Source organism: Haplochromis burtoni, unplaced genomic scaffold, assembly GCF_018398535.1.
Source record: "Haplochromis burtoni strain Fernald_Lab_line unplaced genomic scaffold, NCSU_Asbu1 Contig_92, whole genome shotgun sequence".
NCBI classification, from domain to species: Eukaryota; Metazoa; Chordata; class Actinopteri; order Cichliformes; family Cichlidae; genus Haplochromis; species Haplochromis burtoni.
In genome coordinates this window covers 1,370,467-1,394,900 of record NW_024582453.1, presented here as the reverse complement: position 1 = coordinate 1,394,900, position 24,434 = coordinate 1,370,467, and the positions used below count along the sequence as shown (strand labels likewise).

The following is a 24,434-nucleotide window of genomic DNA, read 5'->3' as shown; positions in this document are numbered from 1 at the left end:
GATTGTTATTATTGTTGTTATTACTGCATCCCAGAAATGTGCTGCAAGACACCAATAGCACCATACCTGCCTAAGGAAAAAAAAAGACAAGCTTTATGTCTTTTCCTAGCTTTAGAAACACGTTTTTAAACAACCAATTTATGTTTTGTAATTCATAAACATTTTTAGATTTTTTTTTGGCAGATTTAAACAGCTAAAGTCTGGGAAATTTGGGCCTGGTGTATCATTTGTTGTCACTATCAGAACTTTTAAAGCCAACAGCGTGTACAGAACATGTTAAAATTCAAAACTAGTAGCGCGAAAGGGCCACTTTTATGTTGAAAAACATCACCGGAAGTGTCTTTTTTATCATCGCGTCTCACCTGACAGCGGTCCACCGCGCCCAGTGGAAGCTGGAGGCTGACTGTGGAGCTGGGGCATCCTTGTTTTGTTAACCACCGACCCAACACCAGTGAGCAAAAAAAAAGCGAAGTCAAAGCCGTTTATGCTGAGCTTCTGAGCAGATATGGGATGCAGGTGGGGAGGGGTCGTTCGTCCATCGCTGAGTTAGCTGACTCCGGCTTTTATATTTCAACAATACGTGCAACACTATGGCTAAGCAGTACGATGTGCTCTTCCGACTCCTGCTTCTCGGAGATTCTGGGGTTGGGAAAACATGTTTGTTATGCAGATTCACGGACAACGAATTTCACCCATCTCACATCTCCACCATCGGTAAGACGCTGCACTGCCAGCAGGACTCGTTTGTTACCTGTTTTCTGCACTTCATGTTGATCAGCTTCCTGATTTATCCTAACCCTCTTTCATCGTTTTATATGTGTGTATGTCCCTTTTTTGTGGCCAATAATTTTTTACCAATTAGATCCAATAAGGTTGAACGGGAAAGTGCTGCGTTATTACTTAACCATAGCAGTGAATTCATACAGCAGAAATAGAAAAGCGTGATTGGATTGTTTGGAGAAGCCCTGAGAGGGGAAGAGCCAACACTTGGCAGCCATGCAGATGAGTTCACCAACTACCAGCGCTTGGCACTGACTATGCAAACGAGTGCCATTCAAAAAAAATAACAAAAAAAAAATTATATATATATATATATATATTTATTTATTCTCATATATATTCTCATATATATGAATGAGAAGTGGACGTTTTGCATCAGCATCCTTGTTACCGGTTAAACTGGGGCCCTGGAGTCAGCAGGTGTACATTAATTGGCTGCAATTGGTTTCTGATCAAAGTTCCTTCTCAACTCAATGCCTGGCACAAATTTAGTGACCCATTCTGTGAGATCTTTAAATAAAATGTAAAATCTTGTAAAATGAGAGTTTGTCAAATGATTAAAACTGCAAACATCACTGACTAAATATCAGTTACACAATCCTGGTATGCACTAATCAGATGTTCTCTCTGTGACTGACAGGGCTGACATGTTCAGCTCCTTCTCTGTTTGCAGAACAAACTCGTAGATTTGCCACTTCCCCGTCGATGACTATTGACTCAGCAAAGCCGAGCCAGCCTTCATTCTCATAGTTAATATGGGCTGTGCGCTTTGTAGTTTGGATTCAGAGTCACGACAGGCGCATTACCGTGTTTTCCTTTGAGGTGAGGGAAATAAGGATATACAGTAAGCAGTTACTCACATGCTGCTGCAGAGTCTGCAGGCTGTGCTCTCTGTGTGTGTTTAGTTAATAGAGAGATCTGCAATTTGCCAGAAATGAAGAAGGGAGCATACAAACATTGCCGTGGCTGGTGGGTGAAGAAAAAGTCAGGAAATGCTCCTGCTGGTTGTGAGTGATAACTGACTCTTGTAGTGAAAAGACACACAGAACATGTTGTCGAGATAAGGTCGAGGCAATGAATCATGAATCCGGTGCTAAGCTATGTATTTACAGGCGGATATTACTTCACAAGATCCAATATAAAAAGGAAATAAGAACACGACCGTGTCTCTATTTGTTTCTTCCTTTTTATTTTTGGACTCCTTTAGTAGTTAAATAAATGCCTTTGTATTAGTTTGAATAATGCTCCTGTAAATAATCCACACTCTATTAAGCTCAAATTCATTTAAAGGCTTGTCTTCCCTCATGTTTTTGCCAGCCAGATGTGCTATATGCCCACATGCATACAGCTGCAAAGGCTGCAGTATGCTATTTTAAGTCCTAGACCTATAGCACTCCACAGGAAACTTCCACCCTGGAGAGAGTGATGCTTACAACCTATGCAGCAAGCCTTTCTCTTGTCTCCTACAAGGAAAATCCCAGCTGTTTGTGTATGTTGAAAATGATGACTATATCGATCTTTTTGTGCTTTTGTTAGACCATACCCAGTGTTCACAAGCACAGCTGGATGTGGTAAGAATCTGCCGTCTGGCAGGCAGTGAAATCCAGACTCGTATGGGCCAGAAGAGCTGTTGGCAGCAGGTGGTGCCTATAAGCCACACTGAGAGGTCTTTCATGAAATAATTAAAAGTTAATTCTTCTGATAAACAGGGCCCACAAACTCCAAAGGGAAAGAGAGAGCAGGAGCTCAAGAGTGACCACCATCAGTGCTTTCCTTCAGCGGTTCAGTGAATCATTTCCCAACCTTCACGCTGGCAGAGGGATATAAATTCTCTCCCCTGTCCCCCTCATTGGTTATTCCATTATTTATCACACCCCTTTACGGTCCACTCATTCATTTTCCCGCTCCTAATTATCCCCCAAAACTGCTGCTCCCATGGCTTCTCATTTTTTCCTTCATAAAACACTATAAAACCTTTGTCTCTCATTAAGCTGATGCTCCTGCTGTTACTCAGAATGCTACAATCGCAACATGCAGACATTAACAGCTCCTAAACAGTGTGATAATGAATAGATATTTCTAAGTATGTGGATACCTGAAAACATATATATGAATTTTCATTGCTGTTGTTATACTGTAGACATTAATCTGCTGCAAGGCATTTGAAGACGGTGAATTTTCTCCCATATAGCCACAAGAGCATGAATTAAGGTTGTCAGCTGTGACTTGTGGGGGAAGGGTTTTGGTCCAGGGCTTTTTAAGTGTTTCCACACCTGAAATCCATCAAAACTAGCTGTTTTGATGGATTTCAACTAGCTGTTGTTGTTTAGCTGGCATTGCGTGGAGGATATTGTCATGTTGTTAAACTAACAGGCTTGGTTCAGACCAAAACTATAAAAACATAGCTGGGAAAACTGTTTCTAGAACTGCATTTTCCTGTGTTTTTACAGCATTTTGTTGTCACGTGACCTGTAAATGCTCTTTGGCATTTGATGACAGGTCAGTCCCTGCCATTTCTGCAGGAAGCAATTTTAAGTTATACATAAATATAAAACTGTCAAATTGCATTCATTTACTGTAAAGTACATGCAGACAGGTTTTCTAGCATTAAACAGTTATTTTTACACTGAAATTACTGTAATTTAGATCAAGTTCCCTTCTATAAAAACATCGCAATACTGTGCTGTTTAAAATATTGGCTATACACTGTAATATTGTCAGCCTGTTATTTAATGTAATTTTAACGCCGATACTTTAATAACCATTGGAAGATTAATTTTGCATGCTGTAAATCTATATATACAATCACTTTATTGCAAAACCCAGTTCAACTGCTCGTTTACACAAATATCTATCTGCCAATCACAAGGAAGCAAATCGGTGCATTTAGGCATGTGGACACGATCAAGACAATGGACATGAATTCGAAACAGGGCATCAGTAAGAAGAAGAAAAGTGATTTAAGGACTTTGAACATTGCATGGTTGTTGGTGCCAGATGGGCTGGTCTGAGTATTTCAGAAACTATTGAAGTGCTGTGATTTTCATGCATAGCCATCTCCAGAGTTTACAGTCGGAGAGCAGAGAAGAATTGCCAGGCTGCCTTGAGCTGATAGAAAGGAAAAGGTAACTGAAATAAGCACTCAGTGCAATCAATGTATGCAGAAAAGCATCTGTGAAAACACGTTGAGCCTCACATGGGCTACAGCAACAGAAGAGGACACCAGGGGCCCGTTCTTCGTACCTCGCTAAGTGAGTTAGCTGGATTAGATTGTTGACGATTTCGCGTGATCCTGGATCGTTCGGTTCCCCGAAGCCCATCCGGGACTTGCTGTCATAGCAACAGAGCCGTAAGCGTAAACCTGCTGGGGAGCAGGTTTACTTTATGTAAACAGGATTAGATCGCGGCCACGCAGGTATGTCCGCGTCATTTATACGAAAGCAACAGCGATATTTTACCACTGTTGCACCATAAATAAATAACATCACTGTAACTAAAGATAATGCAGCACCTGATCCAGTTATTGATGTCACACAGATACATACAGGTCATTCCCTAAAAAAGGGAAATGTACTATTAACATTCTATTACATGTATGTGAATATTACAGACGTAATTCATAGTTCAGAGTAGTAATTGGAAATCACTTCGTGTAATCAAGATGAGAGACCACGGCTATAAAACCGAAGGTGGATTTGGGAAGCCTGTCGCAGCCATGTCCTGTCCGTATACGCAAGCAACCCATTGCGGAAGGTGCAAGACTGATAAGGAGAGTTTACAGAATCCAGCGTATATTGCGGGATAGACAGGATCCTTTAGCTCAGCGCGACAGTGTGCTCATAGAGAGATATCGATTTTCCCGTGAGGGTATTATTACTTAACCAACTTGTTGACGAGGGGGTGCAGGACCACCACCTGTCTTTTTTTGCCCTGCCCTTTTCTTGGTTGCTGTTATGAACAAACAAACAGATTATTCCAGGGTCTCTTTCCAAGAGACGAAAAGCAATATAAGTGATAAATATTACCATTCTGTAGAATATTCTTATATTTCACTTTTACTTGTTCCCATGTTCTAGTGGGTCCTGTTGTGGCTCTAATGTGTAAGGGGATATAATATAACATATTATAATACAATATAATGTAATATAATAGTGGATAATGAAGTGTGATATGATAGATCTACCCTACCGCCTACTGGTGTTGGCCAGAGGGGCCGATGGCGCGATATGGCAGCCTCGCTTCTGTCAGTCTGCCCCAGGGCAGCTGTGGCTACAACTGTAGCTGCCTCCACCAGTGTGTGAATGTGAGAGTGACTGAACAGTGGTATCGTACAGCGCTTTGGGTGCCTTGAAAAGCGCTATATAAACCCAATCCATTATTATTATTGTTATTAAATTACCTACGAGTCTGATTTGTCAGCAACTGTCTGCCAGCCCTCTCTCCTTGCTTTTGCAGCCTTTGCAGTGTTCTCTTGCGTTTTAATTAAACTCTGAAACTCCTGAAATCCCTCACTCATGAGTTCTTGCACTGCTGCCGGAAAATACCGAGCACGCCCCTTCGACATTTTCGCCGACCAATCAGAGGGTTGCCGATCACTGTTTCTGCTATCGATGCGTATCCCCTTTTACGACACCCAGTGATCGCACATTACTTCATCCAGCTATACTGATCGTCAACAGCAGGTGTGTTCGGGGAACCGGATTAGCGCGCTCAAAGTTAGCGCGATGATTTGGTCTTGGATGTTTCATTTGATCTTGGATGTAGTAAGCGACGTACGAAGCACAGGGCCCAGGTGGCACTCATGTCAGCTAAGAAACTGAGCCTACCTCTCAGTGGACTCACCAAAATTTGACAACAGATGACTGAAAAAAGGTTGCCTCACCTGATGAGTCTTGATTTCCGCTGTGACATTTGGATTATAGTGTCAGAATTTGGCATAAGCAACATGAAAGCATAGATTGATCCTGCCTTGAGTAAACAGTTCAGACTGGTGGTGGTGGTGTAATGGTGTGGGGGATATTTTCTCGGCACCATTTTTGAGCCCCTTAGCACCAACACAACAGCCTACCCGTGTACTGCTGCTGACCATCTCAATCCCTTTATGGCCGATTAGCCATCTTCTGTTTTTATTTCCAGCAAGACTGCATGTCACAAAGCTCAATCATCTTTCTGGAACATATCATTGAATATCCTGCACGTAGATGGGCTCCATGCTCATCAGATCTTAATCCAGTAAAGCACCTTTGGGATGTGATGGAACAGGAGATTTGATCATGATTGGACGTGCAGCTGACAAATCTGCGGGTACTATGTGACGCTATCATGTCGGTGTGGTCCAAAATCTCTAAGGAATGTTTCCAGCAACTTGTTAAGTTTGTATCATGCAGAATTAAAGCGCTTCTGAAGGCAAAATACTCACGCAGTGCAGACCGTCATGTGTGACTTACAAATCTTCTGCCAGAAATCTACTTTATAACTTGTGACATAGTCAGGAACCTCTTTAAGCTTATGGCGTAACCTTCCACGTAACCTGATGTGCACCTTGTGAGAAGTGTAACTATACGTCCGGTCAATGCAACCTGCAATGACTTGAATGGCGTAGACGTTTGCAGCGTAGGATTAAAAATTCCCACAGAAGACTAAATCAAGCTTTAATCCGTGTCCACATTTGCGTCTCCTGAGTTAAGTTTGTTGTCTTTCTTGCACTGAGACAAGATCCCTTTTTTCATTAGTATTCACCGTTGCCATGTTACACTGGAAACCACTTAACACATCCACAGCAATCAAAATCTAAGCACTAGCTACAAAATAACACCACATTACTTTTAAATATGAACTTAATATTTACACTTCCTTAATTAGCCATGTCTGGCCTGGGTCCAGTTTATTTTTTTAAATTTCTGTATGTTATGCACTAATTGAAGTAGTGGGTCATCTCTAATATGCTTTTAAATCATTAGACTCCACAGAAACTTGCCTTTATTATTATTTTCTATTAGATTTAACACAAGCATTTGAAGTATTCACAAAATAAAGCACCTTACTTACCTTAAAAAATTCCTATATCTTTTACAATACTTTCTTCCAGCATATTTAGATTCATCGCCTTCTGAAAGAGGTGTTTGATAGGCAGTTAGTGTGAGTCACTTGGTCTCTTTACCATGAAATAAAATCAGTGCTATAGTCATTAAAACTGCCACTGCATGTATGAAACGAGAAACTATGACTTAGCTTTCTAGTTTCAGCTGACTAAAAATGGAAAGATTGAATATTAAGAGTCAAACAAGGCCACGGTAATTGGAGCAAGAGTTCTGATCGCACCTGAATGAGTAATACTTCCTCTCTTGTTGAGGTATTTCATTTTATTTTCACAGATAGCTGTGTTCGGGGGCTGGAGCGTGCACACTTGTCTGACAAAGAGCAGCTGCAGAGATGATTTAGTAATGGTATTCAGTCACACTGCTGAGTTTAATCTTCCTCACTGTTACCTTGCCAGTCTTGTCACTGGCCTCATTGGACCTCCTGGCTGTCACAACACCAATAAAATATCAGCCCTGTGCTGCTTTATATCATAGCTCAATAAGCAGCTGTCCACATCGTACTTATCCCGGTGGTGTTATGGTTATACACGTAGCTCACTGCTGCTCGATAAGCTCAGTGCTCTAAAGGGTCAGAAATGGATTACGGCCAGCACAGATGGCTGTCCTATTGTAGGAGGTTATCAGGGAAACAGAGGTGTTGTCATAGACTTGGCTTTTCTGCGCCTGTCCATAGCACAGATAGCGTAATCTTACGAGTATATTACCGTATGTCAGCTGAGGTGGCTATAGTTGAGGTTGTATTTGTCAGGAAGTTTCAGATGGCTGGCGACTTTACTGCATGTTTCTCTTACTGTAGTTCCTGTCACGTCTCTAATGTGTCTTTCTTAAAAAAGACAGGAAAAAGATATAAATACACACAGTATACAGCGTTTTGTCTTGAGTCAACCCTCATTTCTACTACTATAGGCGTCTTTTAGTTTGCTAGGCTTCTTGAAGGACATTCAAAGCTCTAATTTGGATTTTGTTCTGATCACTGTCAAGATGATTCCACACTGCTTCAGTAACTTTGAGGTCCAGGCTCTGGGAAGGCCAATCCATGACTGATAGTGTTACCATCTACGTGTGCTTGCATTTGAAGTATTTGGGAATATTGTGATGCTGAAAAATTGACCTGTTGTTTCATTTTTCCATATGGTATTACAAAATCCGGTGGTACTTTGTGTTCATAAATTAATCCGTTTTGAAAAGATTCCCAACACCGCTGGCTAAAATTCAGCCCCAAACCACGACAGAGCCTGCACTCTGTTTTACAGATGTACAACTGGAGAGATTCAGTGATATTCCTCTCTGCTGACCTCCTGCATACACATCGACAATGATTTCCTTCTTTCTGAATGACTTTCAGATGCTGTTCATTTGCTGTAGATTAGTTTTTTTTAGGCCTTTTTTGTTCTCCAGTTATCCAGTTCCCCAAAGATACCATTTAGAATTGGTTCTTTCCTAAATTAGGTGCACAAGAATTTGTATCTAACATTTAATCATAGAGTATAAACTTTTTGACCAATTGACCCTGAACGTTTCATACTGAGAGTCATGTTCAATGGTTACTCGGACACAAAAAGATTCACAGTGCACAGCCAAGATTGACGCACCAAAACCAGAAGAAGGTCCCCTTTTTCTATCACCATTACAACTTCCTCCTTCATCCACAATGTGGCTCAGCTGCAGACAGTTCAGCGAGAAGTGGCTCAGATCACACGGCTGAGCTGCCACCCTCAAGCACAGATTAGGTACAGGCTACAGAAGTTTGTGAGATTACTACTTTTGCAACTCTAAATATTTCTTCTGTCAAACTTTCAGTCTTAACTCTCAACCACTGCTGACTGAAGTAAGCTCCATGAATTGAATATGTTTTACACAACTCTTTCTGGAAGCTTTGCAGAGGTTTTTCATACATGCACTCATACACCTCAAGATCCTTAAACAGATTTCATTTTAATTAAATCTTTCTAAAATAATTTTTTTAAGACATGTGACATTTTAGTACTGATAAAAAAGGTTTTAAGTGGAGATTCCTTAAACTCATCAGCATTTGCCTTCAGCATTTCTATACTTATTTGTTTCCTTCTTCTTTGAAGCAGCTGACATCTATTAGTAAGGTACATTTCTGCCATCTACTTGGCTTGAGTGTAGTTAGAAGACCCTTTGTTATAAAATCACTCCAAGGGTTCAGTATTAATCATCCAAAGTTTTTGTTATACTGTGTTAAAGCAACATTTTTCCTGGATAACCTTCTTTTCAACCCATTAAAGCAGACTGTGTCATCCTGCAACTGTCAAATACAACAGGTGCCAAGGAATGTAAAAGCTACTTCACTAACTATAAACTAGCATAAACCCCTTTCCTATGAATAGACACATTACAAATGCTAACTTAATGATGTGTCTTTTTCTTCTCTGGTCCTCAGTCACATGTTGGCTGCATAACTTGGTATTCAGTCATAAAACACTTTGACAACCTTTTCTCTTGGACCTTTTCTAAAATTCTGTAGAATTTTTCCTCCGGCTCAGATATTTTAGCCATGTTAAAAAGACATGTTCCACTGGTTTTCTCCCTTGACATCCCTCAAACCCCGTGTTTTGCTTTCACATCCTCGCTCTTTTATTCCCTCATGTGCTATTATCAGCCTTAAATTTAAAAAAAGTTTTGCCACCTTTTTTCCTCTATGTGTTCCTGGTACTGAAGAATCCCAATAAGATTGTGTTTCAATACAGATTAATGACAAGTTTATTATTGCCAAAGAAGGATTGCCCCTTGTCCTTGTGTTCCCCAAAGACAACAGCTGTTGACAGCTGTTGTCTGTCCTCTGCTAGTAATGCTAGTCATGCATGTCAGATCCATCCCCCAGTGACTGGGTGTCAGTGCCAGAGCATCCATCCGTCCATCCATCTGTTAGTGAGCCTGTCACCATTACCTACAGCACGCTGACATATTTTACTGCCTAATCCGTCTTGCACAGTCAAACATAGTCTTCCCAGTAATTAGTCAAGTCAATTTTGGGTGTGTAGCCATTTGTTTTTACATGGCTCTCAAACTGCTGATTGTGAAATGCTGCCGTGTTCAATTAACTGCTGTCTCTCATACTGTGCACATTGTGCCTCTGAAGGGAAGAAGCAAAGCTGACAAGAAGCGTTTGTTTTTTTTCAAGGTGTTCCTCAAGATTAATGTTTTTTTTTTACAGAGCTACAAAAGCTGAGCGCAGGATTTAGTATGCAGTATTCATATCGCTAACTCAAATGTGTGCAAGTCACGGACACGATTCAGCTCTATTCTCTAGCATATATTCCCTCATGACAATAAAAAGCAATAACATTTCGAATAGTAACAGACTGTCAATCAAATGTACTAGTGTGTTTCCTTTTAAGGCTTTTTTAACCGATTGCAGATAGTTGCAACATTTATGGCTGTAACAGCAGTTACACATGCTTTTTTTTTTAAAAATCTGTCTTTGAACAGCAGTATTCAGGGCGTTCTACATTTTTTCTAATGCAGACTGAAAAATGTGGGGAAAAGAAGCTCAGAAAACAGACATTTTTATGTTGAAGGCTGTCTTTGTTTCTACGTGCTTTGCAACTACAACTAAATTTGCCTCATTTTGCACAGTTGTTATAAAGTAATCAAAAGCAATATAAAAGATGAATGTCGCCACGGTGATGCCACACATGGGTGTTGAATTCTGCATAGCGGAGGTTCAGTGTTACCATTTGGCCGCTGACAGGTTTTTCTTAGAGCTAAAAATGCCCACAGGCTGGGGTGCTAATGCTAGCAAGTTTGGTTAGCAAAGTGAACTGTATACATGCAATGAAAAGGCATAGATATGCAAAGCTGAAGTATGAACCTTTTTGGTGGTCTGCATCAATATTAATCTGATTATTCCATTAAATGCTCAAAAAGGCACAAACACATTGGAGAGCCAACTTCGTTTAGCGGAGATGAACTGAAAGTTAAGGTGACCACACTCGTAACTCCAGTGTGCAGAGAAATAAGTTATGAATAAAACAACTTTAAATTGTTATGAAGAGGGAAACTGTCCTAAGAGGCTCAAACAATTTTTCTACCAGGCTGTAAACACACTTTTTTCTGCTGTAAAGTTGGCCATTTAACATGAAAGTCTATCGGGACTGGCTCATTTTTGAAGCCTCAAGTGGCCATTCTAGCAACTGCAGTTTTTGTTGGGGGTTTTTTTTTTTGGCTTTTTCAGCTTTAGAGGTTCCTGCTTGTCCAATGCCAGCTTGATGGAAAAACCCCTTCTTCCTGTCAATAGGATACGTTTTGTAAAATGGCTGGCAGGATGGCTGACTGGATGAAAAGCCCACTGAAGTTGATTTTTTTTAGCAGCTGAAAGAAGACAGTGTAGGCTGAAGCATGACTTGCTTTTCTCGAAATAGAACTTAGACTTTAATGATTTGTCAGTTTAGTTTTCTTGATTTTCCAGATTTGGTCAGATTCGTATTTGTAGACATTCACTGCTAAACTGCAGAGCCCATTAGGCTTTCTGTCTATATCCGCATTTTCTGCTCAAATTATTACAATTTGCATGAATGACTATCTGACTTGCTTAATACAATGCAGGAAGACAGCATCTTTTTTTAATGGTCTCCTCTCTTGTCTCAAGCCTCGGGCGCAGCAAGCTGCTGATTGTGATGCTGACCTTTCATTTAGTCTGAAATCTCTCTGGTCAAAGGCAAAGGTTGAGTATAACTTTTAAATGAGGCCCCTTATTGTCAAGCCAGTTCACTCTAGCCTCCAGCAACATTCACTGGACTCCTTCTTAGCCCAAGTATAATCTGAAAACAAGTTCGGCCAGCTGTAGTAGATATGCCAGCTTTTCCTTATGTCAGTGTCTTAGAAAATGAACCTCATAATAAAAAACACAAGCAGGACGTTTTCCATTTCTGTGAATCGATTGGACCCGGTAGCTCTTTCTGTGCGCGTGATGCTGGCTGTGGCACAGGGGTGTTGAGTATCAGGTTAATTGGGATGAACAGTTAATTGATTTCCCAGGGATTAGTGCGGTCTATAGAAGCCTGTGGGTGTGCTTTGTATTGACTTAACTGCATTAGTCTGCATTATAGATAGAGAAAGGAGATGAGGAAAACAATGACTGTAGTTGAATGTAAAATCTGATTGCTTTGTTTAGGCAAGGCAAGGCAAGTTTATTTGTATAGCACAATTCAACAACAAGGTGATTCAAAGTGCTTTACAGAGACATTAGAAACAAAAACAAATAAAAAGCATGATTTAAAATTGATTAAAACAAGCAAACAAACAAACTAATTAACAAACAAACAAAACAGTATATAAAATCAAAACAGATAAAATCAGAACAGTAGATAAAATCAGTAGTTAAATGTAAGTTTTGAAATTTAAGCTTAAAAGTGTGGATTTGGTGCTTTATTCAAATGCAGCTGAGAACAGGTGAGTCTTCAACCTGGATTTAAATAAACTGAGTGTTTCAGCTGATCTGAGGCTTTCTGGGAGTTTGTTCCAGATATAAGGAGCATAAAAGCTGAATGCAGCTTCTCCGTGTCTGGTTCTGACTCTGGGAACTGATAAAAGACCGGATCCAGATGACCTGAGGGATCTGGAAGGTTCATACTGGGTCAGGAGGTCACTGATGTATTTTGGTCCTAAACCATTCAGAGCTTTATAGACCAGCATCAGAACTTTAAAGTCTATCCTCTGACGGACAGGCAGCCAGTGTAAAGACCTCAGAGCTGGACTGATGTGGTCCACTTTTTTGGTCTTAGTGAGGACTCGAGCAGCAGAGTTCTGAATGAGCTGTAGTTGTCTGACTGATTTTTTAGGTAGACCTGTAAAGATGCTGTTACAGTAATCAAGCCTACTAAAGATGAATGCATGGACTAGTTTTTCCAGGTCTGTTGAGACATCAGATCTTTTATCCTTGATATATTCTTGAGGTGATAGTAAGCTGATTTGTTATTGTCTTAATGTGTTTTTCTAAGTTTAGGTCTGCATCCATCACTACACCCAAATTTCTCGCCTGGTTTGTGGTTTTTAGATGTATAGATTGAAGTTCTCTGGTGACCTGTAATCGTTTTTCTTTGGCGCCAAAGACTATTACCTCAGTTTTGTTTTTGTTTAGCTGGAGAAAATTGTGGCACAACCAGTCATTAATTTCCTCAATGCATTTACCAAGAGCTTGTACAGGGCCTTTGGTCTCCTGGTGACATTGTGATATATATTTGTGTGTCATCTGCATAGCTGTGATAGTTTATTTTGTTGTTCTTTATAATCTGTGCCAGTGGGAGCATGTAAATGTTAAACAGAGGGGGTCCCAAGATGGAACCTTGGGGAACTCCACATGTGATACTTGTTTGCTCAGATGTGAAGTTACCTATTTAAAGACTTACTATAGCAGTTGTTTGTTATTATTGATATTCAGGGGGTTTGGGGGTATTGCCATGCAAAACAGGACTCAGTTTACTGCAGTTTCTCTGAGATCCTGGCTTCAGGCTCTTCTTCTACAGTCTTATTACATATACACTACTGTCAAAAAGTCCTCATTTCCCCACATTTCTTTATATGTTTTTTTCTAAGGAGCCAGAATTTCTTATAATTTTTAAGGCTATATTGAACAAGAGTTTTCCAGAGTTTCTGAAGTTCTTTCAATGTTTATCTTTGGTGATTTGTTGCTTTGTCATTCATTTGAAGTCCACTCCTTGCACATCACTGTTGCAAAGTCTTTTAATTTGTTAACCACTTAAGACTTACCTATGAGTCTTTGGAGCATTAAAAAGGACACCTAACTCAAGGGAACCAGTGTTGTGTATACAAATAACAGCCAACTCAGCGAAGAACCAATTTTAAATTGTGTCTTTTTGCATTTTGGTCTTAGAAGCCTTTAACAAAAACTTAGCATTTTAAGCATTTCTTTCATTAATGCGAGGAAAAATTGTATGAAATAGTGTTTTTGCACAAAGAATGTGATTCACAAAGAACTATTAGTGGAAAACCTGGCATATGTCAACATGGTAAGATGTGGAAAGCAGCAAAAGCTTCATTTTTTGTCCTGACAACGATTCCAAACATTTTATAAAACAAACCTAGTAAAAGCATGCATGTGTGGTAAATAAAAAATGCCACGGTGCACAAATATCAGTCATGGATTGGCCTCCCCAGAGCCCAGACCTCAATATTATTGAAGCAGTATGGGATCATCTTGACAGAGAACAGAACAAAAGGCAGCCAACATCCAAAGTAGAGCTTTAAAGTTTTGAATCTGCTTAAAGACATTACAAGAAAGCTTGTCTGAGGCTTGAATAATTAAAATGCTCATACCAAATATTGACTTTCAAGCTCAACAGACTTGTGCAAAACCTAGTTTTTGCTTTATATACTGCATTTCCTTGTGTGTTTGTCCATGTCTCCATAAAATGCTGCACATTTACAAGCAAAGTATAAATGCCTAAAAACTAAAAACTCTCATATATGTTTAAAAATGGACAGTCCTCATGATAGCAAATAAACTTGCCCCTGTCTGACTTTCTGTGAATAATATCACACTCAGCTGTCTGAAATAGATCAGAGATCACTGAAGCGTGAGTGACTGCTTACTTAACCCCTTCCCAGCTCTCTTTTCTTTCTTCCCATCCCTCCTGTTTGCTGTTATGTTGTGCTCAGTTATCATATAGCTCTTTTTTTTCTTGTTCCACCTCCCCAACCCCTCCCCCACGCAGTCAATACAAAGGACTGAACTAAACGAGCACTCTGCTCACTGGATCATTAGCTCGACCTTCTCTCAGGCTGATTATACAGGGATGATGTGCCTCTCTTTGTGTTAATGTTTCCTATGATGTTGCAAAGCTGGAGCAGATAGTGGTAAACGTCCATCTGTCGGACAAGCTTGGTTAATTAATGTTGGTCGCTTACCGAAAGGAGAGTGTATACAATTCTGACAACAGTCAGAGCATTTAGGCTGTCTCTGGGAGAAATATCAAATAAAGCTACTTTGTGAATGTGATGCTGTGTTTCCTCATCGTATCTTCTCCCTTGCAGGGGTCGACTTTAAAATGAAGACACTACTAATAGATGGTATCAAAGTCCGCATACAGATATGGTAAGAAACTGGAAAGAGACAAAATCTTATTATAAGGTGTTGTATGTTGTTTGAAGGGTTAGCCATAGACTGCATGTGAAAAATAAAAAAAGTATTATGTAAACCATAATGCCAGCTAATGATATGTGGACTACTGTTCTATAACCTCATGTCAGGCATTAAGGCCGCTGCCATCTTGGGGGGTTATTTGAGCACAAAGGGACCATATTTGGATTGAAGGGTGGAGATAACAAGCTTGGTTAGCAAGGTGTATTCATAAATTGCATAATTGCTAATTAGTGATAAAATAAAGTAAAATCAGCATAGTGCTTAACACGTTTGGCTTATACAAGTTCCCTTGTTTACAGTTAGCGGGAGAGACAAATCCTGAGGGTTGTGTTGGGAACGTCATCTGTGTTTCTTAAAATTAAACAGGAAAAGCTGAAAGAAACTTTAGTGAACAATAAGCCGTGCTATTTGTCAGATAATTATATCACAGGTCACCCAAAAGGCACAACTGCAGATGAAAGAGTGATTTCAAACCACAGATATTTCTCGATTTGAAGACATAGTATGACCAAGATTAACAAAATATTTTTTTAATAGTTTCCCAGGTCAAAAATGAATGATTGAGTCCAAAAACTGTAACACAGAAAACTATTTTCCCAGAGACTTCTATAGGATAAAATTTCTTTTTCCAACCTCAGCTATCTTCATCTGGCGGCCTTCAGATAGCATCCAGGTTTAAAGCCCACCTGTTTTGACTTCACCTAGAAGTCATTTTAGTCACGTATGTTTTACTATTTTTGTAGCACCAAACCTGGAGTTTGTGCCCTGTCATAACTCACAACTAGAGTGATGACATTTTCCCAAACTTAACCACTGATGCGTCACACTGACGTTGTAGAATTAAGTAGAAATCGAAATGCATGAGGGAATTTTCTTTTCATGCAAAAAATTGTTAAAATGCAGCTAAATCGCTCAACTTCTTTCTTTTTTTTTTTTAGAAAAGACTTTTATGAATTTAACCAGATCACAGATCAACTGCTGTTTTGGTTTTTTTTGCATTTTATCTAGAGAGCCTATAACCCACATTTCACATACATCTGTTTACCTGAAGTCTTAACTTTGACATTGCAAAAGCTGCACAAGAGTCACTAAAAAAAGCTCTGCTGACCACAGTTTGCCCTTTTTTTTTGTTATTGTCTGAAAAGCTGAAAAGGTATTTTAGGTGTCTGGTCGAGATTTTGCTAAGTGTCCTCTTTAGCCTCAACACTTCTAATTACCTGCCTCCTGCACTCCATATCATTGTATTATAATCACCAAATGAATATTCATATATGTTTGTTTTGCAGGGACACTGCGGGCCAGGAAAGGTACCAGACCATCACTAAGCAGTACTACAGACGAGCGCAGGTAGCTTAAGTCTCCTACAGTTACTCTGCCATAAATTGATGCAATATTATTTCTGCACACACACAGTACAAATTTAAGTCTAATCTGTTTTAAATTCAGTTTGTTCCAGCTACAAGAATAACCCTTGCCTAATCCTTACAGCTGCTTATGTTACTTCTCCTAAAGGAATCATAGTGGAGCTGCTACCCTGAGGTTTTCACAACAAAAGGATTTTATCTGAGACTAGTGGTGTCGTAAATGTTCTTCCTTTCCTCAAAGGAGTGTGTAGCCCTTTCGCAGCAGTATGAAATTTGTTTTGGGCTGCTAAAGAGGTTAAACTGGCTGAAACCTAATTGTCTATTTACCAGAAACTGGTAATGAAATTGAAAGGAAAGTTTCTTTATCCTGTTTTGTGCTCTAAAACAGTTGAGTGGATTTCTCTTCCAGACTGTGGCTCACAACACAGAACACACTGCCAGTAGAGGCAGCCAGTTTTCCAAGTGCTAGTCTGATTTGTTTATGGGAATCATAGGAACGTGTTATGAAATGCTCCAAAAAGGGTTCAAGCAACATTTTGTAAACATAGATCTCAAAGGTGCTTGAAAAATATGCATGTTGTTGTTGTTTTAAAATCTTTGACCGTCTCTTTTCAGGGCATCTTCCTGGTATATGACATCACGAGTGAGCGATCGTTCCAGCACATCATGAAGTGGGCCAGCGACGTGGACGAGGTGAGTCAGTGTGATTTGGGATTTAAGAACTCAATAAATCAGGCACATTTTTCTTCAACGCTGTCGAAAGGCCCGAAGTAACAAATGGACCGAGTGTGCAGAGGCTCCAGCTTGACGAAGAACATATGGCTGGCATGGTGTGATAGAAACCAAACACACTGACCTGACAGCTATTCTGCGTTTACGGTGTTTCGTCTTCGTTTGTCATAAATATCGGAAAGAACACGGTTTTTCCACATGCGCTCACTTTTTCTTCATAAAGCTCTCTCGTCTTCCGCTCCCCTTTATCGTTTCCCAGGTGATCTTATGCTATTAATTTAGTCATTATGAATGTAATTTCCTCTATGGGTCTCTCCAAATATATCACCTATTGATGCTGGCACGCTTCCCACTTGCTTTTAATCTAGGTCTCATTTCCTGTACACTGTCGCGCTCTCTGCATTCTCCTGGCATTTGAAACAGCTCTCTGCTGTCTTATCGCTTTCATTTTGTTTTCTGCTCTTCTCCCTTGTCTGTAAACATCTCTTCGTGTCCACATCACAAACCCCTGCAGTACGCTCCTGACAAGGTCCAGAAGATCCTCGTAGGGAACAAGTCGGATGAAGTGGACAAGAGGCAGGTGGCCACTGAGCAAGGCATCAAGGTGGGTCACTCTGGCATCGATGGCTATGTGTACCTAGCAGAACTTGAGTTCGATTTTGTGGCTCTGCTTTGCTGTTTAGATACCTGGGATTATTCGGGAGAGAGGGACTAAAGAAGCATAACGTGCTCAGTTTTTTTCCATTTGCTCCCATTTTCACCGTAATCTGTCTTCCAGCTGGCCAAGGCTTATGGAATGGATTTCTTTGAGACAAGTGCCTTCACCAATCATAATATAACAGAGGTGAGGTTACACGGGGAGACACTTCTCTCAAGGCCATGCACAGAAATGCATGTACCTGTAATTGCATCACGGGGTGTCTCATCATGTCTATGTGTCTCCTCCAAAGACTTTTACACGACTGGCTGAGCAGGTGCTGGCAGCCAACAAAAAGGACCTGGATCTACTCCGGATGTCCGTTAACGACGAGCTCAATCTCACTGCTCTGGAGGAAGAGGAGGGACTCTGTGACAGTGCTGCTGGCGACCAACGCAAAGGCTGCTGGTGTTAGAGGAAAACCTTGAATCCTGACTGAACATATGTCACACATGCCACACACTTTGCACACTCCTGGAAAAATGTGTTTCCTTTTTCTTTTCTTTTTTTCTCACCAGAGGATGAGGCTTACGTGTCTATAATTTTGATATCAGCTAAGTTTCATCTTAGTATTTTAATTTAGTTTGGTGGGGCAGAGCCAAAAGTGCTAACAAGTCACTTGAGAGCAGTTTTAAGGGTCAAGCGAGAAATATTTTGCTGAACAAAGACTGTTTGCCTCCTTGTAGCTGAATGTTCACCATTTTCTGAACAGTTTAGCATGTCTTTGTAACCAAATGTGATCTCTATCCACTGCAAATTTGGCAATGGACACAAAACTTCTATAAGGGGTGAAAATGAAAATCTGATAATGTTTTCTTTATAAGTTACACAGATGTAGAGTACAGAGGAACTGGTTGAAATCCCCTTTTTTACCTTCAAATGCTTTAGATGCAGTACAAGAAATTACCACAAGAGGGTGCTATATGCATTGCAAAAACAGCACTCGAGATGTCCAGCGGTCATTACATCCCTGTTTTTCCTCTCCTTCCGTTCGTTTTTGGTTTTATTTGCACTTGCAGTGGCTTCCTTCAACGGAGCGAAATGATTCTGAATATATGCATCCACTTTATTGCATTTTGTTTGCATTGTTTTCATACATATCATGACTACAGAGGAAGTGTTGCAGCTTGTAATATTATCTAAGTGGTCTGATTTACCAGTCTATGGCGAGGGAAACATCGAGAGCAAAATAATATAGTTTCCCTGTAGCAAACAGAAGGTATTTTTATTATTTTATAGAGTTTGTTTATAGAAGAAACTATAGTACAGGTGGATCGCTGACTGCATATTGCATTGTACATACCACGTTTTTAAAAGCAATGTAGATTGATAGACTCATGAGCAAGTGTACGTCATGAACTTCACTGTAGAAGACTGTATAAAAAGTCCACATGGGTATTCTCGATGGTCTAAAATATTCCCTTTGTGAAGATGATAATGTATCGATCATTTTGTTCTTTTAATAGCTGTTTTGTACAGAGTTCAGTGGAGATGCCTTTTCTTTTGTTTGCTCACAGATTTAACAAAGGACGAATGAGGGTTCTGCATGCGTTTTACACTCCTTTCCTTTCTTTTCATTGTAACTTCAATGAAGTTAATATTCACCTAACCGTAATATAAGTGAAGCATTTGACCAGAGTTGCCTGTTTGGAGAGTAGACACAGAAAGATGAACTTTGGCTACATTTTTTGCAACTTAGTATTACTAAATGCTACTCAAAACAATTGTTAACGTGTGCAACATGTGAAGCGGCGGTATGTCGTAGCGAATTATGTTCTGGACTACACTCTAGATACACAACTTATCTGTGTTGTTTTCAGGAACTTTATTTTTCTCTTTCTTTCAGACTACTTTAATTGCATTTGTGTAACTATATTACATGCAACATGTTAACCTTGAAGAAATGATGTCTGATGTTTATGAGTAAATACTTGCAGTTATATGACACTGTGCTCAGATGTCTTCTTGGTAATCACTAAATATGATTTGGAGATGCACTACATTGTACTATGCTAAATGTTCAGGTACTAAAGACAAGATTTTAATGGCAAAAACATAAAACCTTTGCTCATTTAACCCCTTTTTAATAATTATTATCAGAATCCCTGAAATGACACGTTTCCTGCTTTTTGTCTTTTAATGGCCATTATTACTCTTACCAGATGATGGTATTGCAGTGTGTCCAGTAACATAGAATTGCTGTATTGTAGGGCTGTGCGATATGACCAAAATCTCATATACCGATATAAGAATTCTATCGTCCCGATAACGATATAAATCACAAAAATGTAACATTTTCTGTAAATTCTGTGAATCTCGGGCAGCTCGACTTGCGTGAAGTGTTTCCAGCTGCGCGTCCTTTACCCGGAGTCGAGTGTTTTAACCGATGCATGAAACTATACATTTTTAGACATAAGTTGTAACGGCCGCCGTTTTCTTTGTAGTATTTATTACACGGCGTGCTGCGGGGAAAAGCCTGTTCTAACGTTTGAGTCTAAGGTTTATTTTTTAGCACCTGGCGGCTCTTTTTTACTTCTCATCCGTAAATAATCTGCTCTTTCACGTGATTCAGTTTATTTTGAAAAGTCTCAACAGGATCTTGAGCTTTATTGTGAAAGGTTTATGTGGAACATAAACAAGCGGACACGCGATGGTGTTACCGTCGTTGTTGCTAACCACAACGCATAAAAACAGGCGCTTGTCCGTCCGTAGTGTGGTTATATTAAATATAAGAGAAAGAGAGAACTTTAAGAAATTAATATAGCCACTACAGTGACCATCAAAACGATGAAAAAATATTGCCGTAAACAGTTTATTTTGCGACACCACGAAACAAACGATAGCGTAAAATGAAACGATAGATGTTTTTATATCGTCATCCGATATATATCGTTATATATCGAACAGCCCTACTGTATTGTTATATAATTATCAATGTGTGGGCAATGGTATCATATCATATGCTGAACTGCTCTCACTTTAGACAGAAAATGAGTCTAAAGTGGATCTGAAATACAGTTTATTGTGTTCGAAATTTCTTTATCAAAGCAAACCACTGTCTTTCCCTCTAGTTGGCCAGATGTTGCCAGTGTATAAACCTAACCATAAAAAATGCAATTTCAGTCCAGTAACTACAAGTTAAGGATGCTGCCAGCATTTTTTACTTAACAAGTATGTAAATTATTGAATCCACATTAAGCTAAAACACGAGACAATCTGTTGTGCAAGTGTTGGTGGTCACTGGTAGCATGGCAACTCTCACAATGACACTGGCATTGAATGTGGTGAGCTGCACAAGTTACTGAATCTTTAAATTTTAGTACAACCAGACGCACATACATTTTTTCCTTCAAATGTTAGTGAAAACGTATTTTCTGCTGAGTGTGCTCATTTATTCTTTTCCTTTTAGAAAATAGAGCTATCCATCCATTTTCTCTGGCCGTGATCTGAGAGGCAATAATTTATACATAATTCATGCTGAAGGATAGATATTATAGGTGTGCCCAATAAATGAAAATTCTCAGATACATGTTTCATAGTAAACATAAAATGCATTGATGATAACTGTTATAAATGTGTACCCGAGATGGCGTACCAAGCCCTAAGTATGATGGAAGCAGGAGTGCTGATCGCGAGAGCAGCTGACCTGAAAGATAGGATCATGGCAAAGCTGGAAACCTGGATCCTCCGTAACTGGTTACCAAGACTGCATGAAGTACCCTCTGAAAGTCTACTAGAAGATGGGACTGCAGCATTACGGACAATCCCTACTCCAACCATTACTGAAACCAACCAGCTGATCTAGACCACGGCAGTAGTGGTCACTGAGATGCTTGGCTACAAGATGAACAGGCACACGGAGCAGTAACCTCCATGGAGAAGGAGATTAGAGGCTGAGGTCAAGGTAGCACAGAGGAAACTTAATCAAAAATTGGAGCTGCAGAAAGGTGCAATAAAGAAGGTGCCTAAGAAATACAGCAAGGTGCCCATACCTGAGCCTTGGAAACTGCCAAGCAAAGACTCACAGCCTTGGCCAGTTGATTGAAGAGGTACATCAGAGAGATAGAAGGTAGAAGAAAAAACCAGCACTTCATCACAGAACCTTCTAACATTCTTCTTCTGGACAGCACCATCCCCAACATGTTTCACGCCTACTGGTTGAAGAAGCTGATTGCACTCTATAAGCGTTTGGCAGCTCAAATGAACTAGCTGCTAGTCAACAAGAGACACCCAGAATGCCTGACTGAAGCCTGGATAGTCCTGATCCTCAAGGAACTCCAGAAGGGACCAGTCCCATCCAACTACCAGTACTACATGGAAGCTCCTTTCAGGTATCATAGCGGCTAAGATGAACAGGCACATAAGCGGGGCACAGAACGGAATTCGCAACAATACTAGAAGTGCAAAACACCAGTTCCTGGTAGACAGACCAGTTGCCCAAGACTGCAAGACCAGACTGACCTACCACAGCACCACCTAGATTGACTACAAGAAAGCCAATGACTCAATGCCCCACACATGGATTCTGGAATGCCTAGAACTATACAAGATCAACAGGACCCTAAGAGCCTTTGTAACCCACATCAGATTTGTGGGTTGTGCTGCTCCATAAGGTTGGAGGTGTAATTTTCCCACCCCGCCGCTAGGAGGCGAGTATGCCTTGAGATGACTTTCTGTTAGTCAACATTTCCTGTTGTGGAAGCCGTTACTCACGAGGCAACCGCCAAATTAGCTGAAAGATCCTGGTAAGAAAAGCTGAAATAAAAGTTAAATTCGCAATTTATCTTCACATACTAGCTGTTAACAGATGGCTATTTATTAGGATCTGAGATCTGTGAAATACGGCCGTGGGAAGCTGCGTCAGCTGGACGAGCTATCTCACCACGAGCTCCGGTAAGGGATGCTACATGAATGTTAGCACCATAAAGACATGTAGTTGACTGCTGTTAATATATTTTCTGCTTTAAAAAACAAAACCAATCGGAGTTGTGATATTTATGTTTAAAGTACTGTAACATCACTGATGTGCAGATGTTTAATTTTAAGTGCTAAAGTTAAAAGCAAGCTGTTAAAAGGATAAATATGGGAGAGTGAATCTTATAAGTTTATTTATTCCCAAAAGGGTAAATATAAGGTATATTTTCTGTTGCACTAAGACCTTGTGTGATGTAACTCAAGTTATTTCATGATGGTTGAGCCATTGTATAACTAAAATAATTTGCTATACTTGAGCAATACTTGACTGAAAGATGAGTGATGGAAAAAGCATAGATAAAATAGTAATGTATGCACTCTGCACTGTGTGCATAGATTGGTTTTTGACCAGGACGGGATCATTTGAGATCTGAACCCTGTGGGTTCAGTGGCGAGCCAATCCCAAGAGAGTGACTGTCGACGGACCCGAGTGCGGTGTGGCCAGCCGTGGGATCCATCTTCAGCGAACCTCAGGACTATTACTACCTTCCTTGATACAGATAAGACTAACACTTTAAAAATCTACCCGGGTAGTGTTAGAACCAATGGACAGAAACACACACACACACAAGGAACTCTAATTTCTCTTTCCAAAGAGAAGTGGACTGAGCAATAGGAGCGGAAGCTCTTTAATTGAAACTCTTTGGAGAATTTCCTTAAAGAGGATGTTGTTTTGATTTTATTTTTGAGCCCTTTAATGTGCGTTTGTGCACTGTAGGAAGCCGGCTTTAGACAGGCAGGGTTTGTAAACTTTACAACTTTCAATACAGTTTCTATTTAAATCACATCTTCTCTCATTGTGTGGTTCCTTCTCTGCTGATCCTTTCAAGGCTCCATAGTCTTACCTAGAACTTTCTGATACTGATCCAAAGTTGTCGAGACAATAATTTAATGCATATCTCATGTTGTTTAATTGTAATACCTGTTACACCTTCATCAGGAGCTCAGTGGGGATGTGGCAAACAACACCAGAGGCCACCTTCAAGTCCATAGCATAGGTCACCATGAAGTGCAGAATCTACCAAGGAGATTCTCTGTCCCCACTGCTGTTCTGCTAAGTTTACATACAAATGGGTGGCTATCAATAGACCTCCTGTGGTATTGGCGCAAGAGGTCTGTGATAAACTTGAACCTCAACCCTTTCTTATTTATGCTGCAATAGGCCTAGACTGATGGGGGCTTCCCATACTGTTTCTTCTTCACTCACCTCTTTTCACTCTATATGTGTTTATACACACATTTTAAGGGACTCGGGACATTTAATCATTAGTTATTCTTAAACTCTAGCTCTCTTCCACAGTGGGTATTTTGTCCTGCCTCCCTCTGCTCTCTTCTTTCCCCTCATCTCCATCCAGTCGCGGCAGATGGCTGCCCTTCCTTGAGCTTGGTTCTGCTGGAGGTTTCTTCCTGGTTAAATAAGAGTTTTTCCTTCCCACTGTCGCCAAGTGCTTGCTCACAGGGGGTCGTTTGATTGTTGGGGCTCTATTATTATATGTTCCTTAACTTCCAGTGCCTTGAGGTGACTGCTTAAAATTAAATTGGATTTTGAGAAGACCCGAGAAGATGGAGGTGTCACAGGAGGCACAGACTAGCAAATTCGTTCACCTTCACTTAAGGTTCAGTGCATCTTGTGACGGACTTGCCAAGATGGAAGGATC

General features: G+C 40.2%; 1 protein-coding gene and 1 long non-coding RNA gene across 3 annotated transcripts; both read left to right on the top strand.

Moving 5' to 3' along the window:
• Positions 1 to 340: 340 nt before the first annotated feature.
• On the top strand, positions 341 to 19,744 carry rab15 (RAB15, member RAS oncogene family). Its single transcript, XM_005938274.3, has 7 exons — positions 341 to 714; positions 14,901 to 14,961; positions 16,296 to 16,356; positions 16,989 to 17,066; positions 17,620 to 17,709; positions 17,884 to 17,949; positions 18,056 to 19,744. Exons 1-7 carry the CDS (start codon positions 591 to 593, stop codon positions 18,215 to 18,217), a joined length of 642 nt encoding a protein of 213 aa, XP_005938336.1. The 5' UTR covers positions 341 to 590; the 3' UTR covers positions 18,218 to 19,744.
• Positions 19,745 to 20,666: 922 nt separating this feature from the next.
• On the top strand, positions 20,667 to 23,563 carry LOC106633549. Of its 2 annotated transcripts, XR_006054616.1 has the most exons (3): positions 20,667 to 22,547; positions 22,625 to 22,695; positions 23,113 to 23,563. It is a non-coding gene; the product is annotated as an uncharacterized LOC106633549 (long non-coding RNA). The 2 variants fall into 2 exon arrangements; XR_001336895.2 differs by having other exon boundaries at positions 22,625 to 23,563.
• Positions 23,564 to 24,434: the final 871 nt, after the last annotated feature.